The 24,472-nt window shown below is 43.0% G+C and overlaps 1 protein-coding gene across 2 annotated transcripts; it reads right to left on the bottom strand.

The window, feature by feature from the left end:
• DAD1 (defender against cell death 1) lies at positions 1 to 22,723 on the bottom strand. Of its 2 annotated transcripts, XR_016038297.1 has the most exons (4): positions 22,406 to 22,723; positions 11,756 to 11,930; positions 2,982 to 10,937; positions 1 to 240 (listed from the first exon to the last, which is right to left on the bottom strand). XR_016038297.1 is itself a non-coding variant. In XM_055436292.2 (3 exons), the coding sequence occupies exons 1-2, from the start codon at positions 22,614 to 22,616 to the stop codon at positions 11,800 to 11,802; spliced, it is 342 nt and encodes a 113-aa protein (XP_055292267.1). In that variant the 5' UTR covers positions 22,617 to 22,721; the 3' UTR covers positions 1 to 240; positions 11,756 to 11,799. The 2 variants fall into 2 exon arrangements, 1 of the variants encoding a protein (XP_055292267.1); XM_055436292.2 differs by lacking the exon at positions 2,982 to 10,937 and having other exon boundaries at positions 22,406 to 22,721.
• Between the last annotated feature and the right edge of the window lie 1,749 nt (positions 22,724 to 24,472).

The following is a 24,472-nucleotide window of genomic DNA, read 5'->3' as shown; positions in this document are numbered from 1 at the left end:
AAGGAGTGGCATGGAGCTTTTTAATTTGGAAGGCAGAAAGGTTACACTTCACGGAAGGCAGAGGCTGTGCTAACAAATGCTTATTACGAAGTTGTTCTGGCTCGGAAGTCAGGGAACTTCTCTAGGCTCTCCACCTGCACCCCAAGGAGTTGGTAGTAAGCATAAATCTGAAGAAAATCCATGTGTCCAGCAAACTGCCATGTCAAAGAGCTCTTATCCAGGGGAAATTAAAAAGCGAACCTGAAAGAAAGAAGCAGAGAGGTAAGAAGAGATATTCCCGGTTTCTAAAATGTCCTGTGACACTACAGACAGGGCCTCAAATCCTTTAACCTAAATTCTAAACCCATATAGACAAAGGCAGTTACAGGGTTCCCCAATTCTGGAAAGTATTTAAACCAGGCTAGAACAACCAAATGGAGAAGGCAATGGCAACCCAATCCAGTACTCTTGCCTGGAAAATCCCATGGATGGAGGAGCCGGGTAGGCTGCAGTCCATGGGGTCGCTGAGTTGGACACAACTGAGCGACTTCACTTTCACTTTTCACTTTCATGCATTGGAGAAAGAAATGGCAACCCACTCCACTGTTCTTGCCTGGAGAATCTCAGGGACGGGGGATCCTGGTGGGCTATCGTCTATGGGGTCGTACAGAGTCGGACACGACCGAAGCGACTTAGCAGCAGCAGCAGCAGCACCAGCAGAACAACCAAAATAAAGCAAATATTTTTCACTGAACATTTTACAGAAGTATCCATAAAAACGAATGCTCAAATCTCAATTCCAAGACCTAACTGACTTGGAACTATAGACGCGGTTCTAACGCTGGCTCTACAATTCATCAGCTGTGTGACTTCATGTAAGTCACCCTGACCTCCCTGATCCACAAACCCTCTTTGCGGTGAGAGGGCTGCAACTTAACCTAAAGAACTTTTCTGGATTTAGAAAGCACTAACTTCAGAGTACATCATGAGGAACGCTGGGCTGGAAGAAGCACAAGCTGGAATCAAGATTGCTGGGAGAAATATCAATAACCTCAGATATGCAGATGGCACTACCCTTATGGCAGAAAGTGAAGAGGAACTCAAAAGCCTCTTGATGAAAGTGAAAGAGAAGAGTGAAAAGGTTGGCTTGAAGCTCAACATTCAGAAAACAAAGATCATGGCATCTGGTCCCATCACTTCATGGGAAATAGATGGAAAAACAGTGGAAACAGTGTCAGACTTTATTTTTTTGGGCTCCAAAATCACTGCAGATGCTGATTGCAGCCATGAAATTAAAAGACGCTTGCTCCTTGGAAGGAAAGTTATGACCAACCTTGATAATATATTAAAAAGCAGAGACATTACTTTGCCAACCAAGGTCTGTCTAGTCAAGGCAATGTTTTTTCCCGTGGTCATGTATGGATGTGAGAGTTGGACTCTGAAGAAAGCTGATCGCCGAAGAATCGATGCTTTTGAACTGTGGTGTTGGAGAAGACTCTTGAGAGTCCCTTATACTGCAAGGAGATCCAACCAGTCCATTCTAGAGGAGATCAATCCTGGATGTTCATTGGAGGGACTGATGCTAAAGCTGAAGCTGCAATACTGTGGCCACCTCATGCGACAAGTCGACTCACTGGAAAAGACTCTGATGCTGGGAAAGGTTGGGGGCGGGAGGAGAAGGGGACGACGGAGAATGAGATGGCTGGATGGCATCACCGACTCTGTGGATATGAGTTTGAGTGAACTCCGGGAGTTGGTGATGGACAGGGGGGCCTGGCGTGCTGTGATTCATGGGGTCGCAAAGAGTTGGACACGACTGAGCGACTGAACTGAACTGAACTTCTTGTTGGGTGGGAGGGGTGAGGAGTGAAAGAAAGAAGAATTCGAAAAACCTAGAAAAAGATCCCCAACCTCAGGTTTAACAAAGGACCAAAAGAGAAGGAATGGTTTTCATTTAAAGGTAAGACTACATTTGGCAAGAATGAGGTGGAGAATAACTCCAAGAGAAGTGGCTTTCTTTCTCACCCCTCTGGGAGGGCTACCCCCACAGTGTGCTCCAACTCAGTGTGGCCAGGGGTGACCCCTTGGCTCTAGGCACTCCAATGTCCCCAGCCACAAGCAGTCCATTTTCCTGCAGTGTGCCATTAAAATACTGTCATCTTCCATTTGTGTCGTGACTTGAGAAATGTTAGGAAATACTACCTTGCAGAAGAGGGAGCAACCCCCTACGTGAAAGGGCACCACCTTACTTTGTGTATTGGTTCAGGCAATCTGGAGATTCCAGCATCAGAGCTTAAAGGAAAGATCTTAAGACTCCTAGCCAGATTGTTATTTCACTAACAATGGCACTTACAGAAACACTACATAATTGCAGAATATTCCTACATCAGTGGCATTAGAAGAAATATGTAAAACAAAGAGCAAAAATTGGGGAGCAAAAATGATCATAGTGCCAAAAAAAGAACAAACAGATCTACTGAAACCCACCTATTCACTCCATCAAATTTCTTAAGCAAACTCTCTGACAACAGACTATGAACTAACACAACGCATCAGTGCTAACAGCCAAGGTGAGAGAGGACTAGAGCATAGGCCACTTCAGGGAAGAGCCTTGGCCCACTGAGAATGCTAAAAGAAACCCTCATTTATTAGCAAAGTCAAGCTTTGAGATCTTATGATATTAAAACATTTAAATCTAAGACATTGGGATGGTCCATCTAAAAGGCAAGAAAATGATTCATGAGAGTAAACTTCTTTGGTTTTCAGAAAATTCCTATTTACATAGATCTGCTCCTTTCTTTTAAGGCAAAAGTATATCTACCAGACAGTATTCTAAAAGCAGAGCTTCTAGGAGTCTTTGAATTATTAGCTCAACAAAACTGAACTATTCACCAGCTCAGAAGAATGGTTTCAACTGTTAACCAGGGGATAAAGGTTTCAGGAAACTGACTAATAAAATTTCCTCCCCTGATAACAAGATATGTACAGTGGAAGACACCTACTGAGAAGAGTAAGCACAGCTTCTCCAGTCTATCCACCCAAGCAGGACAGACAGCGCCATTCCATCGACCTGTTCCCGGCATCTCAAGAGAAAGCAAGGCACGACACAAAGAACTATGCAAAACAATTCTTCTCTGTGAAGCCACGAACGACGATGCTGGACAGGGTGGTTTCCATCTGGAGTGTCTGCTTCCTCGGCACCGCCTCTACTCAGACACCAGCGCTGAGCAGACACGCTCAGACGCCGAGCTTCCTTCAAAGCCCTCTCAGCCTAGAGTCCACTCACCCAGCCAACACTACAACTGGAGAAAACAGGAATCAAAACGCATCTCGTCTTCTCATCTAACAGATGAGGCAACTGCCACCTGAGAGTCTGACAGAGCTGTGCTGTACAACACCACAGCCACTGGCCACAGGTGACTATTCAAACTGAGTTAACATTAAATAAAATTAAAAATTCAGCGTCTGAGGCGTCCCTGGCGGCCCAGTGGTTAAGACTCTGTATTTCCAGTGCAAGGGGTGTGGGTTCAATCCCTGGTCAGGGCACTAAGAGTCCACATGCCGCAGGGTGTGGCCAAAAAGGAAAAAAAAAATAGTGCCTCAGTCACACAGCCACATTTCTAATGTTTAATAACCAACTATATGTGACCAGTAGCTACCATACTGGGCAGCTGCAGACTCAAGTTTGCCCAAAGCAAAGTTCTATTGGACAGCACTGGCCCAGGGTCACCCTCTTGAGATAAAGTCAGGTTTCCTGACGTGCGTTCGCCACCATTTCTTCCAGATCATATTAAAGATGACTTATTGTGCAGAAACATTTACCTCTAAGTTTCTCCCATTTAAAAAAGAGAAGCAACTTTAATACTGTTAAAGGAAACCTTCTAACAAGACATATATATTCATCATCCAAAAGCCTTTGAACACTAAAGAGAGGAAGGAATATAAAAGTTTGGAGTAAAAATGTCAGTTAACGAGTTCCTACTCAGTCACTTATTAGTTCCAGGCCCTGGACAAATCAAATTAAATTTCAAGGTTCCCTTACCTCATGTATAGAAAGGGATTGCTACTATTTGCCTACCTCCATCCCAGCGTGCTGAGTGCCAAAGAATTGATGCTTTTGAACTGGGGTGTTGAAGAAGACTCTTGAGAGTCCCTTGGACTGCAAGGAGAGCCAACGAGTTCATCCTAAAGGAAATCTGTCCTGAATATTCATTGGAAGGACTGATGCTGAAGCTGAAACTCCAATACTTTGGCCACCTGATGTGAAGAACTGACTCACTGGAAAAGACCCTGATGCTGGGAAAGACTGAAGTCAGGAGGAGAAGGGGCCGACAGAGGATGAGATGGCATCTCTGACTCGATGGATATGAGTTTAAGCTCCGGGAGTTGGTGATGGACAGGGAGGCCTGGTGTGCTGCAGTCCATGGGGTCGCAAAGAATCGGACATGACTGAGCGACTGAACTGAACTGATCCCAGCATGAGCTATGAGGATGACACAGGTTGATGTGTATAAAAGTGCACGTGGAATGTGTGAGTCCTGCAAACCTGGTAATGTGATAATGGCAAAACATTCAACAAATGTCTAATTTTGTAAAAGGTTATATACAAACATCATGCATTTTTAACTTTCCACCACCCTGATGGATGATGAAAACCTAGTAATGTATAAAAAGCAAAAACTAAAGGAAGAAAGCAAGGGGAAAAAAAGCAAAGCTCAGCTGAGGATCCACACAGTGTGATCCTCCCCAAACATGAATACTATTAATCAGAGGCTTCAACAACTGCAAGAGACTCTGATGACCAACCAGGCCAATTCCCTCCCTGTAACAATAGGGGAAATGAGGGCTCAGTGACAAGCGTATTTCTGCATCCAACCAGTTAACAGCATAGCAAAGTCTACAACACAGGTCTTCTGACTTTTAGTCTCATGCTCGTGCCCCACTCTACCACCCTTCATGTGGGTTGTTTCCCTGGCTTTGTTCTTCTACAGCACATTCGTCATCTCTGAGCACCCACATAACTAAGGATACAGCTGTTTCATACAGCATTTCTTGCTGTTGAAAACAATTTACACAACAAACATGCATTATGACTGTTAGCTCCGAGCTAAGCTCTGAGGTCCCCATTCCCTGGGCATTTAAGGGTCCAGTGGGAGAGACAGGAAAATGAATGCTTTCCTAAGTGTATGCTAAGTGCAGCATTAGGGGCAGGCACAGGGGACCATGAGAGCCCCAAGAGGCTCCTATGCAACCTGGGGGCAGAATGACTTGCAGCAGGAATCATCTGAGCTTCAAAGGTAGAGAAAATAAGGCAGGGACTTAATGAATACAAATCTGTAGGAGTCCCCTGACGGTCCAGCGGTTAGGATTCAGCACTTTCACTACCAGGGCCCAGGTTCCATCCCTAGTCAGGAACTAGGACTCCATAAGACACAAAGCTCAGCCAAATTTAAAAGACAGAACAAAATTAAAAAAAAAAAAAAACACACACACACAAATCTACCTGATAGTCCCTCTTTTTTTTTTGGTAGTTTTCAGTGAACCAAATACAAAATAGAGCAAAATCACCAATTAAAAGTCATCAGTTATCAGGGGTTTTTGTAAAAAAATAAAATAAAATAAGCAGATTCAAGGTTTTAAGAACAGGTAAAAACTAAGCTCACTCTCCAACCAAGGAAAAAAAGGGGGGTTGAAAAAAGGACTATGCTAACTCAAAATGTTTTCTACAAATTTAGAGTATTCCCCTTTTTCAGAACTTATCTGATGGCTAATTCAATATAAGGTGAAATGTCACAGAGAAAATGAAATAGACACAAACCCCTCACACACACACACACACACACACACACACACACACACACACACAAAGCTGGCGGCCAGGAGAAGAACAAAACCAGGTCTCAGTTCAGTTCAGTTCAGTCACTCAGTTGTGTTCGACTCTTTGCAACCCCATGGACTGTGACATGTCCATCACCAACTCCTGGAGCTTACTCAAACTCATGTCCATCAAGTCAGAAACAGGTCTAGAATAAGCCAAAATGGGAGCTCCTGAACTGACAAGGAAAAGAAATAAGAAGTACATCTGTGGGTCATTGTTCACCTGGTCTTCACATGTGACAAAATCCTAGGGTCACTGTAAGGTTGCATGCCCTTTTGTGCCTCACTCGACACTGCCCACTTCTGGTCGGAATGTAAAGCAACCCCCACCTAACATCTAGGCCCACCTGGACCTCTGCTGCCCTCCTGTGACTGGAAAGAAACTAGGTTTTATCACAAAGGTATTTGTGGTCTCTTCCCCTAAACTCAGTTTCTCTTTTGAGTTTGTAGTATATTCTCAGCAATGAAATGTACCAGCCACTAGGTGGCAGTAGAGCCTAAAAAATAACATTAAGATTCCCTTTAGAGGTAATTTTCTAAATTACTATAGTACTGATATTTACTGATGAATTCAAAAAGCCAATAGCAATTGTTTGTTGGAATATAGTTCCGTTAGTCAGAGTTATGTTCTGCCCAGCCTTGTAGCACCCTCGCTTCAGCCAGGATTAAACACTATGAATTTTTAAAGACCTGTAGAACAGCCTCCACCATAAAAACAACATAACACTAACAAGGTTTCAGCACAAGCTGGTAGCAAACTATCTCCCCCAGGCTAAGCACACTTCCTTTGTCAAAGCCCTGTTCACTCTTCCCTCTGATCCAGGGCCGAGTCATCGGGAACTTCCCTTCCCAAGCTCGGACCCAATGTAGCTAAGTCTCTCTTCCCTTCCGAACACTTGAGGTAGGCTGACATTTTCTGAAAAGAATTTCACAAGGAGACATGGAAAAACAAAACAGGAAATATTCACCTGTAGCTATGTAAATCTTTAAATATTCAAATCTACTGAATATGATGCATTCAAAATAGACTTACTGCCACCTAAGTGCCAAATACCATCACTTTAGAGGTGCATGGATTCTCCCAACTCAGAAGCTCACTAGGAGCATTTTTCCTTTTTATAATAATTTTTTAAATATTATGAAGTCTATTCTTGACCCCAAGAATAGCCACCTACACCAGTGTTGCCAACTGAACAGCTAACTCTTACCACAGGGTTCTCACTCTGCTATCTCTGGACATGCTTTCAGGAGGCCACAAAGTCTGAAGTGTGGATAAGGTTGTGTAACAGTAGTTTTTATATATTTGTAAACTTCAAGAAGACAGTAGTCTTACAGCAGAGGGAAACAATGGGGATTGGAGGGATTCAAAGGAACTTTAGCTTAGTGTCTGTTCAAAATCTGTTCATTGCAAGTAATGAACATGGGGGTGTTAAATTATTCTCTGTACTTTTTTGTATTTTTAACATTGTCATACAAGCAAAGAAAGTAAGTAATAAAGGAAAAGATTGTGGTAAAATAACTGTAGCCACATTTTAAATACATTTCTCTTACTGTACAATTGTCAAATACTTTATAATAAGCAATTTTTTTTAGAAGGAATGATTTTTTTTTTTAATATATATTTATCGACTGTCCCGGGTCTTGGTTGCAGCACACAGGATCTTCAATCTTCATTGCAGCATGCAGGATCTTTAGTTGCGGTACAGGAACTTCACTTATGGTAGAGGAACTCTTAGTTGAGGCATGTTGGATCTAATTCTCTGACCAGGGATCGAACCCAACCCCCTTCATTGGGAGCACAGAATCTTAGCCACTGGACCACCAGGGAAGTTCCTATAATAAGCAATTTTAAGCAAAACTTAGGGCTTCCCTGGTGGCTCAGATGGTAAAGAATCTGTCTGCAGTGCGGGAGACCCAGGTTTCCCTGTGTCAGGAAGATTCCCTGGAGAAGAAAATAGCTACCCACTACAGTTGCTAAAGCTGAAACTGCAATACTTTGGCCACCTCATGCGACGAGTTGACTCACTGGAAAAGACTCTGATGCTGGGAAAGGTTGGGGGCGGGAGGAGAAGGGGACGACCGAGAATGAGATGGCTGGATGGCATCACCGACTCTGTGGACATGAGTTTGAGTGTACTCCGGGAGTTGGTGATGGACAGGGAGGCCTGGCGTGCTGTGGTTCATGGGGTCGCGGAGAGTCGGACACGACTGAGCGACTGAACTGAACAGTACCCTTGCCTGAAGAATCCCTATGGACAGAGGAGCCTGACGGGCTACAGTCCGTGGAGTTGCAAAGAGTCAGACAAGATTGAGCAAGTAACACAAGTAAAAATAGAGATTAAAAACATTTTTTGACATCAGACTGGATTATCAGACTTAAAAAATTTCCAGTAAGGCTCTTTGAATCTCGGTTTCCCATTCATAAATGGAATTAGCAAGTTTATCCTCAAGGGGTTGTTCTGAAAATAAAATAAGACAGAATAAGAAGCACTTAAAACCTGGTCCATGTGAGCATTCACTATCTGCTAACTTCCTTACTTCTCCTTGAAAACATTTCTTTAACTCAATGCCATTTTCTTCTGATCTGCCTTTTTCAGAGTCGCTGCTGGTTTTAAATGCTACTCCAAAATTCACAAAGAGCAGTACCCTATAGATGTTTATTCTTTTTATACCCAACTCCCAACATACTTGGCAAATATGGAAAGCATTAAATTTTTGTTGTACCCTCTGATATAAATATTGAAAACTCACTTAAAAACCATTTTTAAAAGTGTTTTAGGACACTGCACATAAAACTGAATTAGAAACACAGAAAAAGAGCAGAAAAAGGTCTATTTGAAGATTGAGAGCAGGACGGCATACTGTATGTCAAATGAAAGATCTCTGGGAAAAAAAAAACCCTGATGAGTCCCCCACAGAAGAATTCTCTATGAATATACCCTCTATAGAATGATTTAACACTGCAATCTGGGATTGGAAGATTATGCTGTACCCCGGACTCGTAATTCCCAGCTGAACAGGTGGCCCTAGGTCGTTAATATGGTCTGCAGTATGCAGTTTCTGCTGAGCCTGCTTTTTTGTCTGTTTTTGTCATAATTTTGAAATACTAAGCTCTCTGCAACAGAGTCCTCTTCCAATCATGACAGCCCTAAGAAATAATTTTTCATGATTTGGTATCTCCCTGATCCTAGAGAATATCCTTGGACTGTATGCTCTGTCCCCTTGTTAAAGCCTACACCACCAAGACTCATTTAGAAAGAAGTAAGGCATTTACTTTTTAGAATAAGGCATTGCTCTAAAGTAAGGCACTGCTTTTAGAGTAAGGCAATCAGAAGACTTATGACCTTTCCAGCAAGTTTAGTATCAGAGCCCAAGGGTCACTCGGGATGTTCACAGGTCAGTGAAGGTCAGTGTTGTTGGCTAAGTTTTCCACCTGCACTGAAGAAGCTGTCACTGGTCAGACACCTCTCCTGCGGCCTCTGCTCCCAGATCACACGGCAGCCGCCTTCTGTCAGCCCCCACAGCACTTTGTTCAGGTCTTTTGCATGGCTCTAACTGCTGTGGGCATGAGGCTTCTCCATTAGACTGCTCACTTCTTGAAGGCAGGAACTATAGTTTCCTTTTCTTTGTATACACAGTATCAAGGCATTGACTGGCAGATGAGAGAACAATTCAAGTCCTGATCAGGTCTCCAAAAAATTCAACCGTATTAGGATACTCCAGTACTCTTGCCTAGAAAATCCCATGGATGGAGGAGCCTGGTAGGCTGCAGTCTGTGGGGTCGCTAAGAGTCGGACATGACTGAGCGACTTCACTTTCACTTTTCACTTTCACACATTGGAGAAGGAAATGGCAACCCACTCCAGTGTTCTTGCCTGGAGAATCCCAGGGAAGGGGGAGCCTGGTGGGCTTCCATCTATGGGGTCACACACAGTCGGACACGACTGAAGTGACTTAGCAGCAGCAGCAGCAGCAGGATAGCAGAAAGAAGTGGTTCTCAACCTCTTTCACTGATATAAACCACCTCTGTCAACTTAACTGTTGCCAAAAGTGACACTTCACCTGAACTAACAGAACCCCTTTTGAGACAATATAAAAAATGGAAAGGCTTTATGTAACACACCAAGTAACTGACTGACTTAGGACAGAAACTGAAGTATAGTCAGTCACATTAATACATCTACCTTGCCCATGGCTGTTGTAACTCACGTGTTAGGTTTCTGAGTAATACAAAAATGACAGCTTTCCAAGGACAACAGAAAGAGGTTGGGCCTCTTCCCCCAGAGAGGGTAACATTTCCTAAGGTTCTCTTTTCTCTACCCCAGTAATAGCAACATTTAATTCTGCAGGGGAAAGGCAGAGAATAGAGGCATTTACTCATCAGTAGGCAACGTAGGATACTGGAAGAGCACCACTGGACTAGGACACTGCTCTACTACCACTGAGCTACATGGCCAAGGAAAACCAGTAGACTGTTCTGGAACTCTCTTTCCTCATATATAAAATAAGTATTAATACAGAGTCAAGTGCTTCTCAGTGCTTTAGGATTCTGCTTAGGAGGGAAGGATGGAGGGGAAGGCATACTACACATGAGGGGAGCCGGAGCAAAGAGGGCTTTTCAACTCTGTCAATCAAAACAACCCTGGCTCCTCTGCCATTTTATATATTAAGAGTCTATGTTTTGGGCTCCAAAATCACTGTAGATGATGACTGCAGCCATGAAATTAAAAGGTACTTACTCCTTGGAAGGAAAGCTATGACCAACCTAGACAGCATATTAAAAAGCAGAGACATTACTTTGTCAACAGAGGTTCATCTAGTCAAGGCTATGGTTTTTCCAGTTGTCACGTATGGATGTGAGAGTTGGACTGTGAAGAAAGCTGAGCGCCGAAGAATTGATGCTTTTGAACTGTGGTGTTGGTGAAGACTCTTGAGAGTCCCTTGGGCTGCAAGGAGATCCAACCAGTCCATCCTAAAGGAGATCAGTCCTGGGTGCTCACTGGAAGGACTGATGTTGAAGCTGAAACCCATACTTTGGCCACCTCATGCGAAGAGCTGACTCATCTGAAAAGACCCTGATGCTGGGAAAGATTGAGGGCAGGAGAAGAAGCGGACAACAGAGGATGAGATGGTTGGATGGCATCACCGACTCAATGGACATAGGTTTGGGTGGACTCTGGGAGTTGGTGATGGATAGGGAGACCTGGCGTGCTATGGTTCATGGGGTCGCAAAGAGTCAAACATGACTGAGCGACTGAACTGAACTGATTGAGATACTTAGGGAAAAAAAGAGCTCTACTGCTAAAAAAAGGAAAACTGACAAATGAACCAAATAGCATCTCATCTTATATATTAAGGTGTTCTCCCAAGCTAATCCAATTTTCCCATTAATTTCAATTTAGCACATATATTAGCAAGAAGCTGTCATCATGAAGCTATCATTCACTTAGCATATACTATATGTGTATCAGGTGTAAGCACTATACTAGGTACTATGGGAACAATGGCCCAGCATTTGAAGTCATCTGAGATCAATATCAGAAAAAAAATTATAGAGCAAAACTAAAACCAAAATCTACAATTTATGTCTCTTCTAAGATCTCAGAGTTATTTTCATGGGGTTATTGGTGCAGAAATTAATGTATTAGCTACAAACAAACTTCCATTTTCTGCTATCTTAATGATTTCCAGAATAGTGAGAAGAGAAGGCAATGACCAAGATCAGCAGCACTGATTAATCATGATGATATTAATGCAAACTTTGCAGACAGATATGGAAAATTCTGCAAGCCTCTCATCAGCACTATGGGAACTCTGCCAACCATGATCAAAACCAACCCCCTCCAATCTCTATTCCTAAAATCAACATCATGTGATAAGCGCTAAGATCATCACTTACATTCTTCTAGTCTCCTCCTCCTCAGTGAAGTAAACAGCAATGATTCAGCCAACGAAGTTCATGACAACAAGGTGAAGGATGGTGCTGGCAAAGAGAAAATCAGCAAAGGCTCGCTCTGGGGAGATGCCTTGGAAATCCGCCTTGTTTTGTGGGTTGATCTGTATTCTCAGACAAACTGTACAAGAAGAAAAACACAAAAATGATTATCAAGTATGTAACATGTATGACTAATGCACATACTCAGACCCTCTGACCCAATAATTCTATTCCAACAGAAGTGATACATAAGTCCATCAAAAGACATGTACAGGAATGATACCGATGGTGGCACCCAAATGGATGCAATCTAATATCTATCAATGGTAAAATAGGGGGTATTCTCCAGCAGTCCAGTGGTTAGGACTCAGCACTTTCACTGACAGGGACCCAGATTCCCTCCCTGATTGGAGAACTAAGATCTCACAAGTTGAGCCACCAAAAAAAAAAAAACCCACAAACAAACAAAACAGTCAAGTGGGTAAATTATGGCATATGCATACAACAGATACCATATAACAATGAAAGAACTTCACAACATGGATTTCCACAAATATCATGACAAGCAATACAATCCAGACGCCAAAAAATACATTCTTACGATTCTACTTCTACAAAGCTTAAAACCGGCCAAAAACAATCTACAGTAATACAAGTCAGGATAGTGGTTTTTAATCTTTCACAAGAGAGATGACTTGGAAAGCATGCGGAGAGACCTTTAGGGTGCTGGTAATGTTCTATATCTTGATGTGGTAGTAGATAAAAGCGTAAATTTTTTAAAGTTCATCAAGTTGTACGCTTAATTTTCTGCTGCGGTTTGTTAAAGGGAACAATGTGACTTCTCAGAGTTAAACTAAAAATCAAAGACTTAATTAGAAAATATATATATGCAACCAGAAAATCTTGAGAACTCTATCTCCTGACTTAAGTTTATAAAATTTTAAGACTGAGATGTAGTTGAAGTAGTAACAAAGGAGGCAGGCTGAGACCAAGTTATAAAATTGTGAATTATTTCCAACAGAACATATATATTAGATAGCAGAGATGCGTATCCACGAGGACCTCACAGTTATAGATAATCTTTGATCTCCCAAAAATGGCAAGAGATCTAAGTTACGCTCTGACAGAGAACTCTCCATTGCCACCTTCTGTACCCTTGAAGATTCCAACCTGATACTGTAGCCACAGTGACCATTTGACATAAAAAAAAGTTCTAGGGACACACTTTTCCAAAATATCTTTATACCTGTGACAAATGATTACAGAACTTAAATTTACTTCAGGCTAGCATCTGGTCCCATCACTTCATGGCAAATAGATGGGGAAACAGTGGAAACAGTGGCTGACTTTATTTTTCAAGGCTCCAAAATCACTGCAGATGGTGATTGCAGCCATGAAATTAAAAGGCGCTTGCTCCTTGGAAGAAAAGCTATGACCAACCTATACAGCATATTAAAAAGCAAAGACATTACTTTGCCAACAAAGGTAAGTCTAGTCAAGGCTATGGTTTTTCCAGTAGTCGTGTACGGATGTGAGAGATGGACTATAAAGAAAGCTGCACCGAAGAATTGATGCTTTTAAACTGTGGTGTTGGAGAAGACTCTTGAGAGTCCCTTGGACTGCAAGGAGATCCAACCAGTCCTTCCTAAAGGAAATCAGTCCTGAATATTCATTGGAAGGACTGATGCTGAAGCTGAAACTCCAATACTTTGGCCACCTGATGTGAAGAGCTGACTCACTGGAAAAGGCCCTGATGCTGCGAAAGATTGAAGGCAGGAGGAGAAGGAGATGACAAAGGATGAGAGGGTTGGATGGCATCACCGACTCAATGGACAGGAGTCTGAATAAACTCCAGGAGTTGGTGATAGACAGGGAGGCCTGGCATGCTGCAGTCCATGGGGTCAGAAAGAGTCGGACACAACTGAGTGACTGAACTGAGCATCCATTTTACCACTAACCAAGAGAAGGCAACGAACTAAGATCTAACCCAAAGGTCAGAAAACTACTAGACTAGTTCTCAAGAGTCCATCACTATGGCAACAGAGTTGTCATTATGCTTAAACATGGAAACACCCCTGATGTTTTCAGGAACCTGGACTCTTCAAAACATGAAGGACACTGACTGAAACTAGGGTGGCCAATTAAAATCTGCTGGGGCAAGCATAGCTTGGTTCATCCATTTGCCAGAGCAACTAGGAACATCTATTAACACTTAAAATGTTGCCACCTTTGAACTAAACAATTTATCTTACAGAACAAGGACATTCTAACAGCATGTACCTAAAGCTGAAAAAAAAGTGAAAACAGTCCAAATGACATCAAGGGATTATTTAAATAGATTACACTATAGACAGGCAATAAAACCCCATGCAATTATTCAAAAGAATGAGGTGAATTCCCAATAGGTTGATAATAAAGACATCTAAAATATATTAATTGAAGAAAAGCCAAAAATTCTATACTATTTCCTATTTCTCTTAAAGTAAATATATTTTCTCATTTTTCTTGGAATGTAGGAAAAAACCTGGAGAAAGAGATACCAAACACAATTAACAGCGGCTAGAAGGAAATGGCAACCCACTCCACGGTCAGGTAGATCCTCTGGAGAAGGAAATGGCGACCCACTCCAGTACTCTTGCCTGGAAAATCCCATGGACGGAGGAGCGTGGTGGGCTACAGTCCATGAGGTCACAAAGAGTCGGACACGATTGAGCGACTTCACTTTTCACCTTTTTTTTTACTGGGGTGAAAGGTGGGAGTAGAGTAGCGCTTGAGATGGGGGACAAAAGGAAAGAGAAACTCCACATGAAGGTGGATAAGGAAATGAACTGATGTTACCATTTACACAATCACAGTAACCGAAGTTACTGCAATAACAACATAAGAGTCAGAATCTTGCAGAGATGCAAAGGACCCTGAATGTTATAGAGACCAACAAAAATGCCCAAGAGATGCTGGGGATGGGCATGCCAACAGGGCTGCATGAATCAGCCGGGAATCGTTTCAAAATATACTTAACCATTTCCGGAATCTGATAAGTCATCCCCAGGTGGAGAATTACAAACCATCCAGAGCCTGTGTTATCACAGAGGCAACATATCCCCCACATGCGGGGGTGAAAAAAAAGGCAAAGAACACCTGTTCAAGAAGTGTTAGCTCTCAGTCATGCCCAACACTTTGTAGTCCATAGAATTCTCCAGGCAAAAAGAATACTGGAGTGGGTTGCCATTCCCTTCTCCAAGGGATCTTCCCAACCCAGGGATCAAACCCGCATCTCTTGCATTGCAGGTAGATTCTTTACTGTCTGAGTCATCATTGAAGCCCTCTGTTCAAGAAAATCCCCCCTACAAATATCCTCAATCCCTCCCTGAGCACTTCCAAAAATGGAAATGTACTACCTCCTGAGGCAGCCTGCTCCATTTTAGTGGTTCTAATTTATCTCCTTAAATGTTCATTTATTCAGCAACATATTTACTGAGCATCTACTATGTGCCATGCAGTGTGCTAGGATTTTGGCAGAGAATAAGACAATAGTCTGGCTCCCGAAGAACTTACACTTCAATGAAGAGAACCCTAGTAAACGAGAAAACAAATAAGGAAACATGAGGTAGAGATATGTGCTATAAAGAAAACAAGGTAACAGAAGAGTGACTGGGGAGCTATCTCTTATTTGGTGGTAACAGAAGATCTAACAAGGTGCTATTTTAAGACCAAAATTTGATAGGAGCCAACTATGGAAAGATCTAGGGGCAGAGTGTTCCAGCCAGCAAGAACAACGTTGACAAGCTCTAGGTACAACATGTCAGACTGACCAGACCGTAGCAATCAACGGCAAGAGGGTGACAAGGGCCAAATCCAGTGGGGCTTTGTAAGCTTCAGTAAAGGGTCTGGATGTAGTTCTAAGAGCAATGCAGTAATATTTCTAGGTTTTGAGCCGATGAGTAAAATAATCTGATTTACATTTTTTAAGGATGGTAGAACTACAATATAGAGAATAGTTTGCAGTGTTAAAGAAACAAAAGAGTCACGGAGGAGCCAAAGAGCTTGGGCAATGGTAGTAAAATGGACAGAAGTGGAGAGATACTTGCTGTGTTTTGGAAAAGAAGGGCTTGCTGATGTAATGGATGTGGGAGATAAGAGAAATCAAGGCATCAAGAAAACCTCCTAAATTTTTAGCTTCGACAATTTAACCAACGTTGACACTATATTCTGACTGGCAAAGAAAAAGATGATTGGGCCGGAAGGTTCAATTTGGAGTTGTGTGTTAAACATCAAGTGAAGATGTCCAGTGGGCAACTGGACTTACTAATTTGGAATTCAGGGAACACGTTAAAACTGAAAATATTAATGTGGTAGTTGCAGTTATAAAGATATTATTTAAATTCACCTAAGGAAAGAAATAGAGGATGGGTCTTAAACCACACCCTCAGACCGAGAAACACCTCGCACAAACAGTAGGAAAGAAAAACCAATGAGGTAAGAGAGAACCACCAGGAGAGTGCCATGCTGTAACAGTTCTGAGAAGAAAGTACTTCATTCACTCAGAAGGGAGCAGCCAGCTATGTCGACTGCTAACTGCTGCTGAGCACTCGGGCGAGGTGAGGTGTGGCCGTTAGATCTGGCACGATGGAGAGCGGGTTCCCTGCAGCGGAGGGGAAGGACCACCACCAGGAACGGGCTAAGAGCAGATGGAAAGTGAGAAAGCAGAAACAACCAGACAACTCGACTTGACTGTTTTTTCAAGGAATTCCGTGATGATGGAAAAGAAATGCAACAGTAGCTAGAGGGGTATCTGGAGTCAAATTAATGTTTTAACTGGATGACTAATTCGAGCATATGTGTATGATGGGAATGATCCACTGCAGGGAAATTAATGGTACAGAATGGAGGGATGATTACAGAAGCTGAGCCCTTGAGTGAGCAAGGGGCACCAAGATGCTCTTCACAAGTGGAGGAGGTGGCCTGATAGGAAAGGGACATATCACCCACCATCACAGGAAGGAAGTCAGAGAGCAGGGGAACAAGTGGAGGTGAGCTGCTATGATTCCTTGCTGGGAAAGGGAAAGCAAAAAACAAAGCAAGATCAACTGAGAATAAAAGAAAAGAGAAAAGACAGGTGAGAGTGCAGAGAGAAATGACGAAGCATCTCTTGGAAAAGCAAACACATTAGGGAAGTGTTACAGGACCACTATTCTCACCAATACTTCTCCATCACAGCACCATATCCACGTACTTGCCTGCGTCTCCCACCAGATTATAAACCCTGTGGGAGTAGAGACCACATCTGCATGTTCCATAGTTAAATTCTCAGTTCCCTGCCAGGAAACCTGACACATAAATGGTCAACATTCCTTAACTTTTGAGAGGCGTGTTCACAACTGAACATCCAGTATTAAGCACTGATGGATGAACAGAGCATTACACACCTACAGAACATGGGAGGAAGACCTAAATCTCAAGAGCCAGTGCTCAAAGGGAAGCAGCACTCGAGCTGTCTAAGAAGTGAAAGAATTTTCCAGGCAATCAAACAAAGGCAAAATAGCTTAATACACCTTGGCATGTCCAGGGAATAATAAGTAACATAACAATACTGGAATATAAAGTACAGAGGAGGCGGAGACAAGAGATGAAGCTCGCAATGTGGCCAGAGCCAGATCATCAAAGAGCCTCTACACCATTAAAAAATATTTTAAATTTCTCTTTGGATACAGACAAATTTTCTGTGGGGAGTAGAACAGTTAGATCTGCAAGTCAAATCAAGCCTGCAAACATAGCACAAGAGGGACTGGAGGGAGACAAGAGGCTGGGAGATCAATAAGGAAGATTACAGTAGTCCAGATGGCAGATATTGAGAACCTGAGTGACAGAAGACAGCTAGCAATGGATATGAGATTTAGAAACAGGACTGTCAGGCATAATGCTGCCAAACTCCCAATCTCTTTGATAACAGCTATGGGCCTAGGAATCTAATAGATAATTCCCAAAGAAACACTGGACTCCAGTCCTCACGGCCAAAGAGCTGCCATGAGAAAGAAAACACTCTGAATTAGGCCTCCTTGCCTTTCAAATTCAAACTGTTTTGGATCTATAAACTAGGGGAAACAAAACTTTGCTAATTCCAAAAATATTTCATAAAGATTAGAAAACAGAATAGACAAAAGCTGTGAAACTACTTAAAAACTGATTTCAAGATCAAAGACTTATTTTAAGGACAGTCTTAATGTTTTCCACACATCCCTCCTAAATAGCACTTTATTTAAAGGAGTAAAAAGAGGGATTTCAATTGAGTAAAAAAGGAAAAACTAGAAGGGCTGCCAACACTGGGATGCTACTCTGAAAAGGGGACAGGTGTCCTCTTCTAGAGATATCTAACCACAATATAAACAGTCAGCTGCTGAGGATGTCTGAAATCTGTCTAGAAGAAAAATATTCTATCATTGAAGTCTTCTACACTGTAAACTGTTGATCCAAAAACACAAAAAAAAGATTTCTCAATGGCAATTTTCTACTTCTGGTTCCTTCTTGAAACCATGGGTAAGTCTCCCTAGTCATGAGGGAATAGAAGAAAACAGATCATTTTCATTGGGCCCAAATAACATCAGGGTTTTATAAAAAAAAAAAAATGTGACAGGATCCTGTACTGATATACAATGTACTAGTCAATTTCCAAAGAACATATGCTAAATAACACATGCAGAAGGGATGGAAGAGAGCAGACTACCAAAAAGAAATTAAGGGAACCAGATTAGAGAACTTCCCCTCCAATTTATCCTACACATTAACACCAATTTTAAGTCTCTCTTTCACTCAAATCTAAAAAAATTTTTTTAATGTTTTAAATGCTTAGATGCATTCCTATTTCCTCCAGGATAAAATTCCTTGGCCTGGCCCTCAAAGTTCTAGCACCCAGAACTACCTAATCCTTCCACATAATCGCCTACAATTCCCTTTCTCAGCCAAACTGACATCCTCCCTTCTCTTCCAATAGATAGAATTTGGGGAAGTTAGAAACCCAAGCACAATAAACAGACACAAGGCAGTGGTGGATTTAGTAAGGTCAAAGGTGTCAAAAGAAATGCAAACAAAAATAGACAAATGGGACCGAATTAAACTTAAAAACGCTTGCACAGCAAAGGAAACTATAAACAAAACCTGCAGAATGGGAGAAAGCAACTGACAAAGAATTAATCTCCAAAATATACAAGCAGCTCAGGCAGCTCAATGTAAGAAAGACAAACAAGCAACCAAAACATGGGCAGAAGACCTAAACAAACATTTCTCCAAAGACGTATCAGTTCAGTTCAGTTGCTCAGTCATGTCCGACTCTTTGGGATCCCATTGACTGCAGCACGCCAGGCCTCTCTGTTCATCACCAACCCCCGGAGTTCAACAAACTCATGTCTATCGACTCAGTGATGCCATCCAGCCATCTCATCCTCTTTGTCCCCTTCTTCTCCTGCCCTCCAATCCCTCCCAGCATCAGGGTCTTTTACAATTATTCAACTCTTCACATGAGGTGGCCAAAGTATTGGAGTTTCAGCCTCAGCATCAGTTCCTCCAATGAACACCCAGAACTGGTCTCCTTTAGGATGGACTGGTTGGATCTCCTTGCAGTCCAAGGGACTCTCAAGAGTCTTCTCCAAAAGCATCAATTCTTCAGCACTCAGCTTTCTTTATAGTCCAACTCTCACATCCATACATGACCACTGGAAAAACGATAGCCTTGACTAGATGAACCTTTGTTGGTAAAGTAATATCTCTGCTTTTTAATATGCTGTCTAGGTTGGTCATAACTTTTCTTCCAAGGAGCAAGCGCCTTTTAATTTCATGGCTGCAATCACCATCTGCAGTGATTTTAGAGCCCCCCCAAAAATAAAGTCAGTCACTGTTTCCACTGTTTCCCCATCTATTTGTCCTGAAGTGATGGGACCAGATGCATGATCTCAGTTTTCTGAATGTTGAGTTTTCAGCCAACTTTTTCACTATCCTCTTTCATCATGAGGCTCTTTAGTTCTTCTTCACTTTCTGCCATAAGGGTAGTGTCATCTGCATATCTGAGGTTATTGATATTTCTCCCGGCAATCTTGATTTCAGCTTGGGCTTCATCCAGCCCAGCGTTTCTCATGATATACTCTACACATAAGTTAAATAAGCAGGGTGACAATATACAGCCTTGACGTACTCCTTTCCCGATTTGGAACCAGTCTGTTGTTCCATGTCCAGTTCTAACTGTTGCTTCCTGACCTGCATACAGATTTCTCAAAAGGCAGGTGAGGTGGTCTGGTATTCCCATCTCTGTCAGAATTTTCTATAGTTTATTGTGATCCACACAGTCAGAGGCTTTGGCAGCCAATAAAGCAGATGTTTTTCTGGAACTCTCTTGCTTTTTCAATGATCCAGTGGATGTTGGCAATTCGATCTGTGGTTCCTCTGCCTTTTCTAATTCCAGCCAATAAACACATGAAAAGATGCTCAACATGGCTCATTATTAGAGAAATGATCTAAACAAATCAAAACAATGAGGTATCACCACCTCACACTGGTCAGAATGGCCACCATCAAAAAATGTATTATACAAATGATAAATGCTGGAGAGGATATGGAGAAGAGAGAACCCTCTTCCACTGTTGGTGGGAACATAAACTGAGGCAGCCACTATGGAGAACAGTATGGAGATTACTTTTAAAAACTAGGACTAAAACTACCGTATAACCCAGGAATCCCACTACTGGGCATACACCCTGAGAAAACCATAATTCAAAAAGACACATGTACTCCAAATCTTACTGCAGTACTATTTACAACAGTCAGGACATGGAAGCAACCGAGATGTCTGTCAACAGATAAATGGATAAAGAAGCTGTACATGCATACAATGGAGTATTCAGTTCAGTCGCTCAGTTGTGTCTGACTCTTTGCGACCCCATGAATCACAGCACGCCAGGCCTCCCTGTCCATCACCAACTCCCAGAGTTCACTCAAACTCATGTGCATCAAGTCAGTGATTCCATCCAGCCATCTCATCCTGTCATCCGCTTCTCCTCCTGCCCCCAATCCCTCTCAGCATCAGAGTCTTTTCCAGTGAGTCAACTCGTCGCATGAGGTGGCCAAAGTATTGGAGTTTCAGCTTTACCATCAGTCCTTCCAATGAACACCCAGGACTGGTCTCCTTTAGGATGGACTGGTTGGATCTCCTTGCAGTCCAAGGGACTCACAAGAGTCTTCTCCAGCACCACAGTTCAAAAGCATCAATTCTTCGGCGCTCAGCTTTCTTCACAATCCAACTCTCACATCCATATATGACCACTGGAGAAACTATAGCCTTGACTTGACGGACCTTTGTTGGCAAAGTAATATCTCTGCTTTTTAATATGCTGTCTAGGTTGGTCATAACTTTCCTTCCAAGGAGTAAGACTCAGCCATAAAAAGGAATAAATTTGAGGGTGCTGAACTGAGGTGGATGAACCTAGAGCCTGTTACACAGAGTGAAGTCAGTAGAAACAAAAAAACAAATATCATATATTGACACATATATATGGAATCTAGAGAAATGGTACTCATGAACCTATATGCAGGGCAGGAACAGAAAGGCAGACAGAACAGACTTGTGGACACAGCAATAGAAGAAAAGGGTGGGATGAATTGAGAGAGTAGCACTGAAACATACAGATTACTATGGGTGAACCAGATAGCTAGTGGGAGGCTGCTGCGTACCTCAGGGAGCTCAACCCAGGGCTATATGACAACCTAGAGATGGGGGATGGGGGTGTGGAAGTGGGAGGGAGTTTCAAGAGGGAGAGGATACAGGTATCCTTATGGTTGATTCACTCTGTTGTACGGCAGAAACCAACACAACACTGTAAAGCAGTTAACCTCCAGTTAAAAATAAGTTTTAGAAAAACAAAATTTAAAAATAAAAAGAAATGCAACCAATACCCTTCCACAGCAACTATGAATTGTACTGAATCCTTTTTTCTAAAGCAATTTTCATTTCTTAGACCCAATTACCTAGTATCCAACAGCTATGAAATCACAAGCCCCCACAAGAACTCCACTATTCCCTCTCACCAGGCATTTTCTTCAATTACAAGCCATCAACTTCTCATTGGGGAGGAAGTTAGGGGGTCTGCCAATTCAATTTTAAGCCACAGCAGCCTCAAACCCAAAGACCTGGCATAAGGAAAAATAAAATTCTTCTGATTGAATCACACCAACATTAGAATTAGGAGAATGAAAGCTGAGTTCCAGATAGTAAAATAACAGCTTCAAAGTTGGGTTTTCCATTTTAAAAGTTTACCGACTTCAAAGCTGTGTTAAACTTAAGTTAAAGCCGAAATGCAATTTTCCCTGGACCAATATGAAGTGAAGTGCATCACCAGGTTGAAGAGCAGAATGAAGGTATTTCTTGATTTAAGTCCAGTTCTTCGGCGACTTTTTGGTGTTAGGTACGACAACCTGAATGAGCCTCAGTTTCCCCACTCACAAAAACACAGCAATGCAGATTCCGCTCACAACTTCAGAAGGCGGCGGTCTGATACAGAACCGAGTACTGTGGAAATAGAAGCACGCACCAAAGCAACACATTATTATCGAGATCACTTATAGAATCATTACCCGCTAGGATGAAGCTCCCCACACAAGAGATGAAGCCCGAGAGGAAGGAGTTGAAGGGGAAGGTCCCCACGAGGAGACAATAACCGAACTGCAGCGCTCCGGTCAGCAGTATATACAGGAGGTACGCGTCCAACAACTTCAAACGCTGAGGAGTGGCGCTCAAGTACTCTTCTAAAAACCGCGAGATGACCGACAACACAGACGCCGACATGGCTACAGTCGGTTACAAGCTGAATCTTCCCGCCGGCCTACCCTCAAACTCCTAACTGACCAGACCACCACACCGGATACAGCGTTGGCGCCTGCGCACAGCTAATATCCCAGCTCCGCCCTCCTCGAGTTGCCACTTTGCGCAGGCGTATAGGCCGGCCAAAGCGCGAAACAAGTAATGCGCAGACGCAGAATACGCCTACTGCGTGAGAACTACAGCCAGAGAAAGCTAGTGCGCCTGCGCAACGGATCTGCCCCGGAGCTGGAGACGTGTACTCTTTAGATCCTGTTTCCGCCGTCAGGTTAGTGACGCCCACAGTTGCTCTAGCAACAGGGTAGCGTGGGAGGAAGAGGAGGATAGGTTTTTCAGCGGACAGCGTGGCTACCCGAGGGTTCCGGCTTTCTTTGGTTCTTGGGCGTCTTAATTGGATCTGCTTTAGCAGAGACATTACTTTGCCAACAAAGGTCCGTCTAGTCAAGGCTATGGTTTTTCCCGTGGTCATGTATGGATGTGAGAGTTGGACTGTGAAGAAAGCTGATCGCCGAAGAATTGATGCTTTTGAACTGTGGTGTTGGAGAAGACTCTTGAGAGTCCCTTGGACTGCAAGGAGATCCAACCAGTCCATTCTAAAGGAGATCAATCCTGGGTGTTCATTGAAAGGACTGACGCTAAAGCTGAAACTGCAATACTTTGGCCACCTCATGCGACGAGTTGACTCACTGTAAAAGACTCTGATGCTGGGAAAGGTTGGGGGCGGGAGGAGAAGGGGACGACAGAGAATGAGATGGCTGGATGGCATCACCGACTCTGTGGACATGAGTTTGAGTGAACTCCGGGAGTTGGTGATGGACCGGGAGGCCTGGCGTGCTGTGATTCATGGGGTCGCGGAGAATCGGACATGACTGAGCGACTGAACTGAACTAAGTCAATGTCTGGCTCTTCCTGGGTTTCGGTACCCGCTCGGCCCTAATTCTGTTAAGAGCACTAACTGCGGATGCCTGTCCCAGATCATTAGAGGAAGTCAAGTTGTCCCGCAGTGAGAACCACCGGAGCCGGTCACTGCGTATGCATCAGTTTAGATTTGGTTATTGGAGAAGGCAAGTGCGGGGCGGAAGTGGGGGAGCTCGACCTCCACCCGACCCTGAACTCAATTTGGGAGCTGACCTCTTGAGGACGCTTAGGAATAAGAACGGTAAAACCTAGGCCCGCAGGTGTTCATTCAATCAGCAGACATTTATTGGACGCGTCCTCCAGCCCCCATTTTGCTAAATTGTAGGTCGTTTTGCTAGATTGTAGGTATCCTCAGGGAAATATGATATAGTCTTAAAAGAGCTGGTAATGGGCAGGGGCGGAGAGAAAGTCCATTAAATTGCATAAGAGTATATGATCAAGTTTAGCAGCCTTCTATTCCCAAGCTATCATCTTGAACCTGTCGTGCTATCCCAGAATGACAGCTCTGAAAGGCCTGTAAGAGCATTGTCTGGTGCCTGATTCAAACCCTACCCGCTCCAATTTATTTTTCAGAGGAAACTAAAGGTTTGAGGGTTTGTATTTTAACAAGTGAGATTAACTATTCATATCTAGCATTTTAACTTTTTATAAAAAATAAGATATACCTTCAGTTCAGTTCAGTCACTCAGTTGTGTCCAACTCTCCGCGACCCCATGAATCACAGCACGCCAGGCCTCCCTGTCCATCACCAACTCCCAGAGTTCACTCAAACTCATGTCCATCCAGTCGGTGATGCCATCCAGCCATCTCATTCTCTGTTGTCCCCTTCTCCTCCTGCCCCCAATCCCTCCCAGCATCAGAGTCTTTTCCAGTGAGTCAACTCGTCACATGAGGTGGCCAAAGTA

The sequence above is a fragment of the Moschus berezovskii genome, chromosome 9 (genome assembly GCF_049115385.1).
Source record: "Moschus berezovskii isolate FMDL1 chromosome 9, NW_MosBer_1.0, whole genome shotgun sequence".
NCBI lineage: Eukaryota > Metazoa > Chordata > Mammalia > Artiodactyla > Moschidae > Moschus > Moschus berezovskii.
Note: the sequence above shows the minus strand (reverse complement) of the source record. Positions and strands in the feature narration are given on the sequence as shown.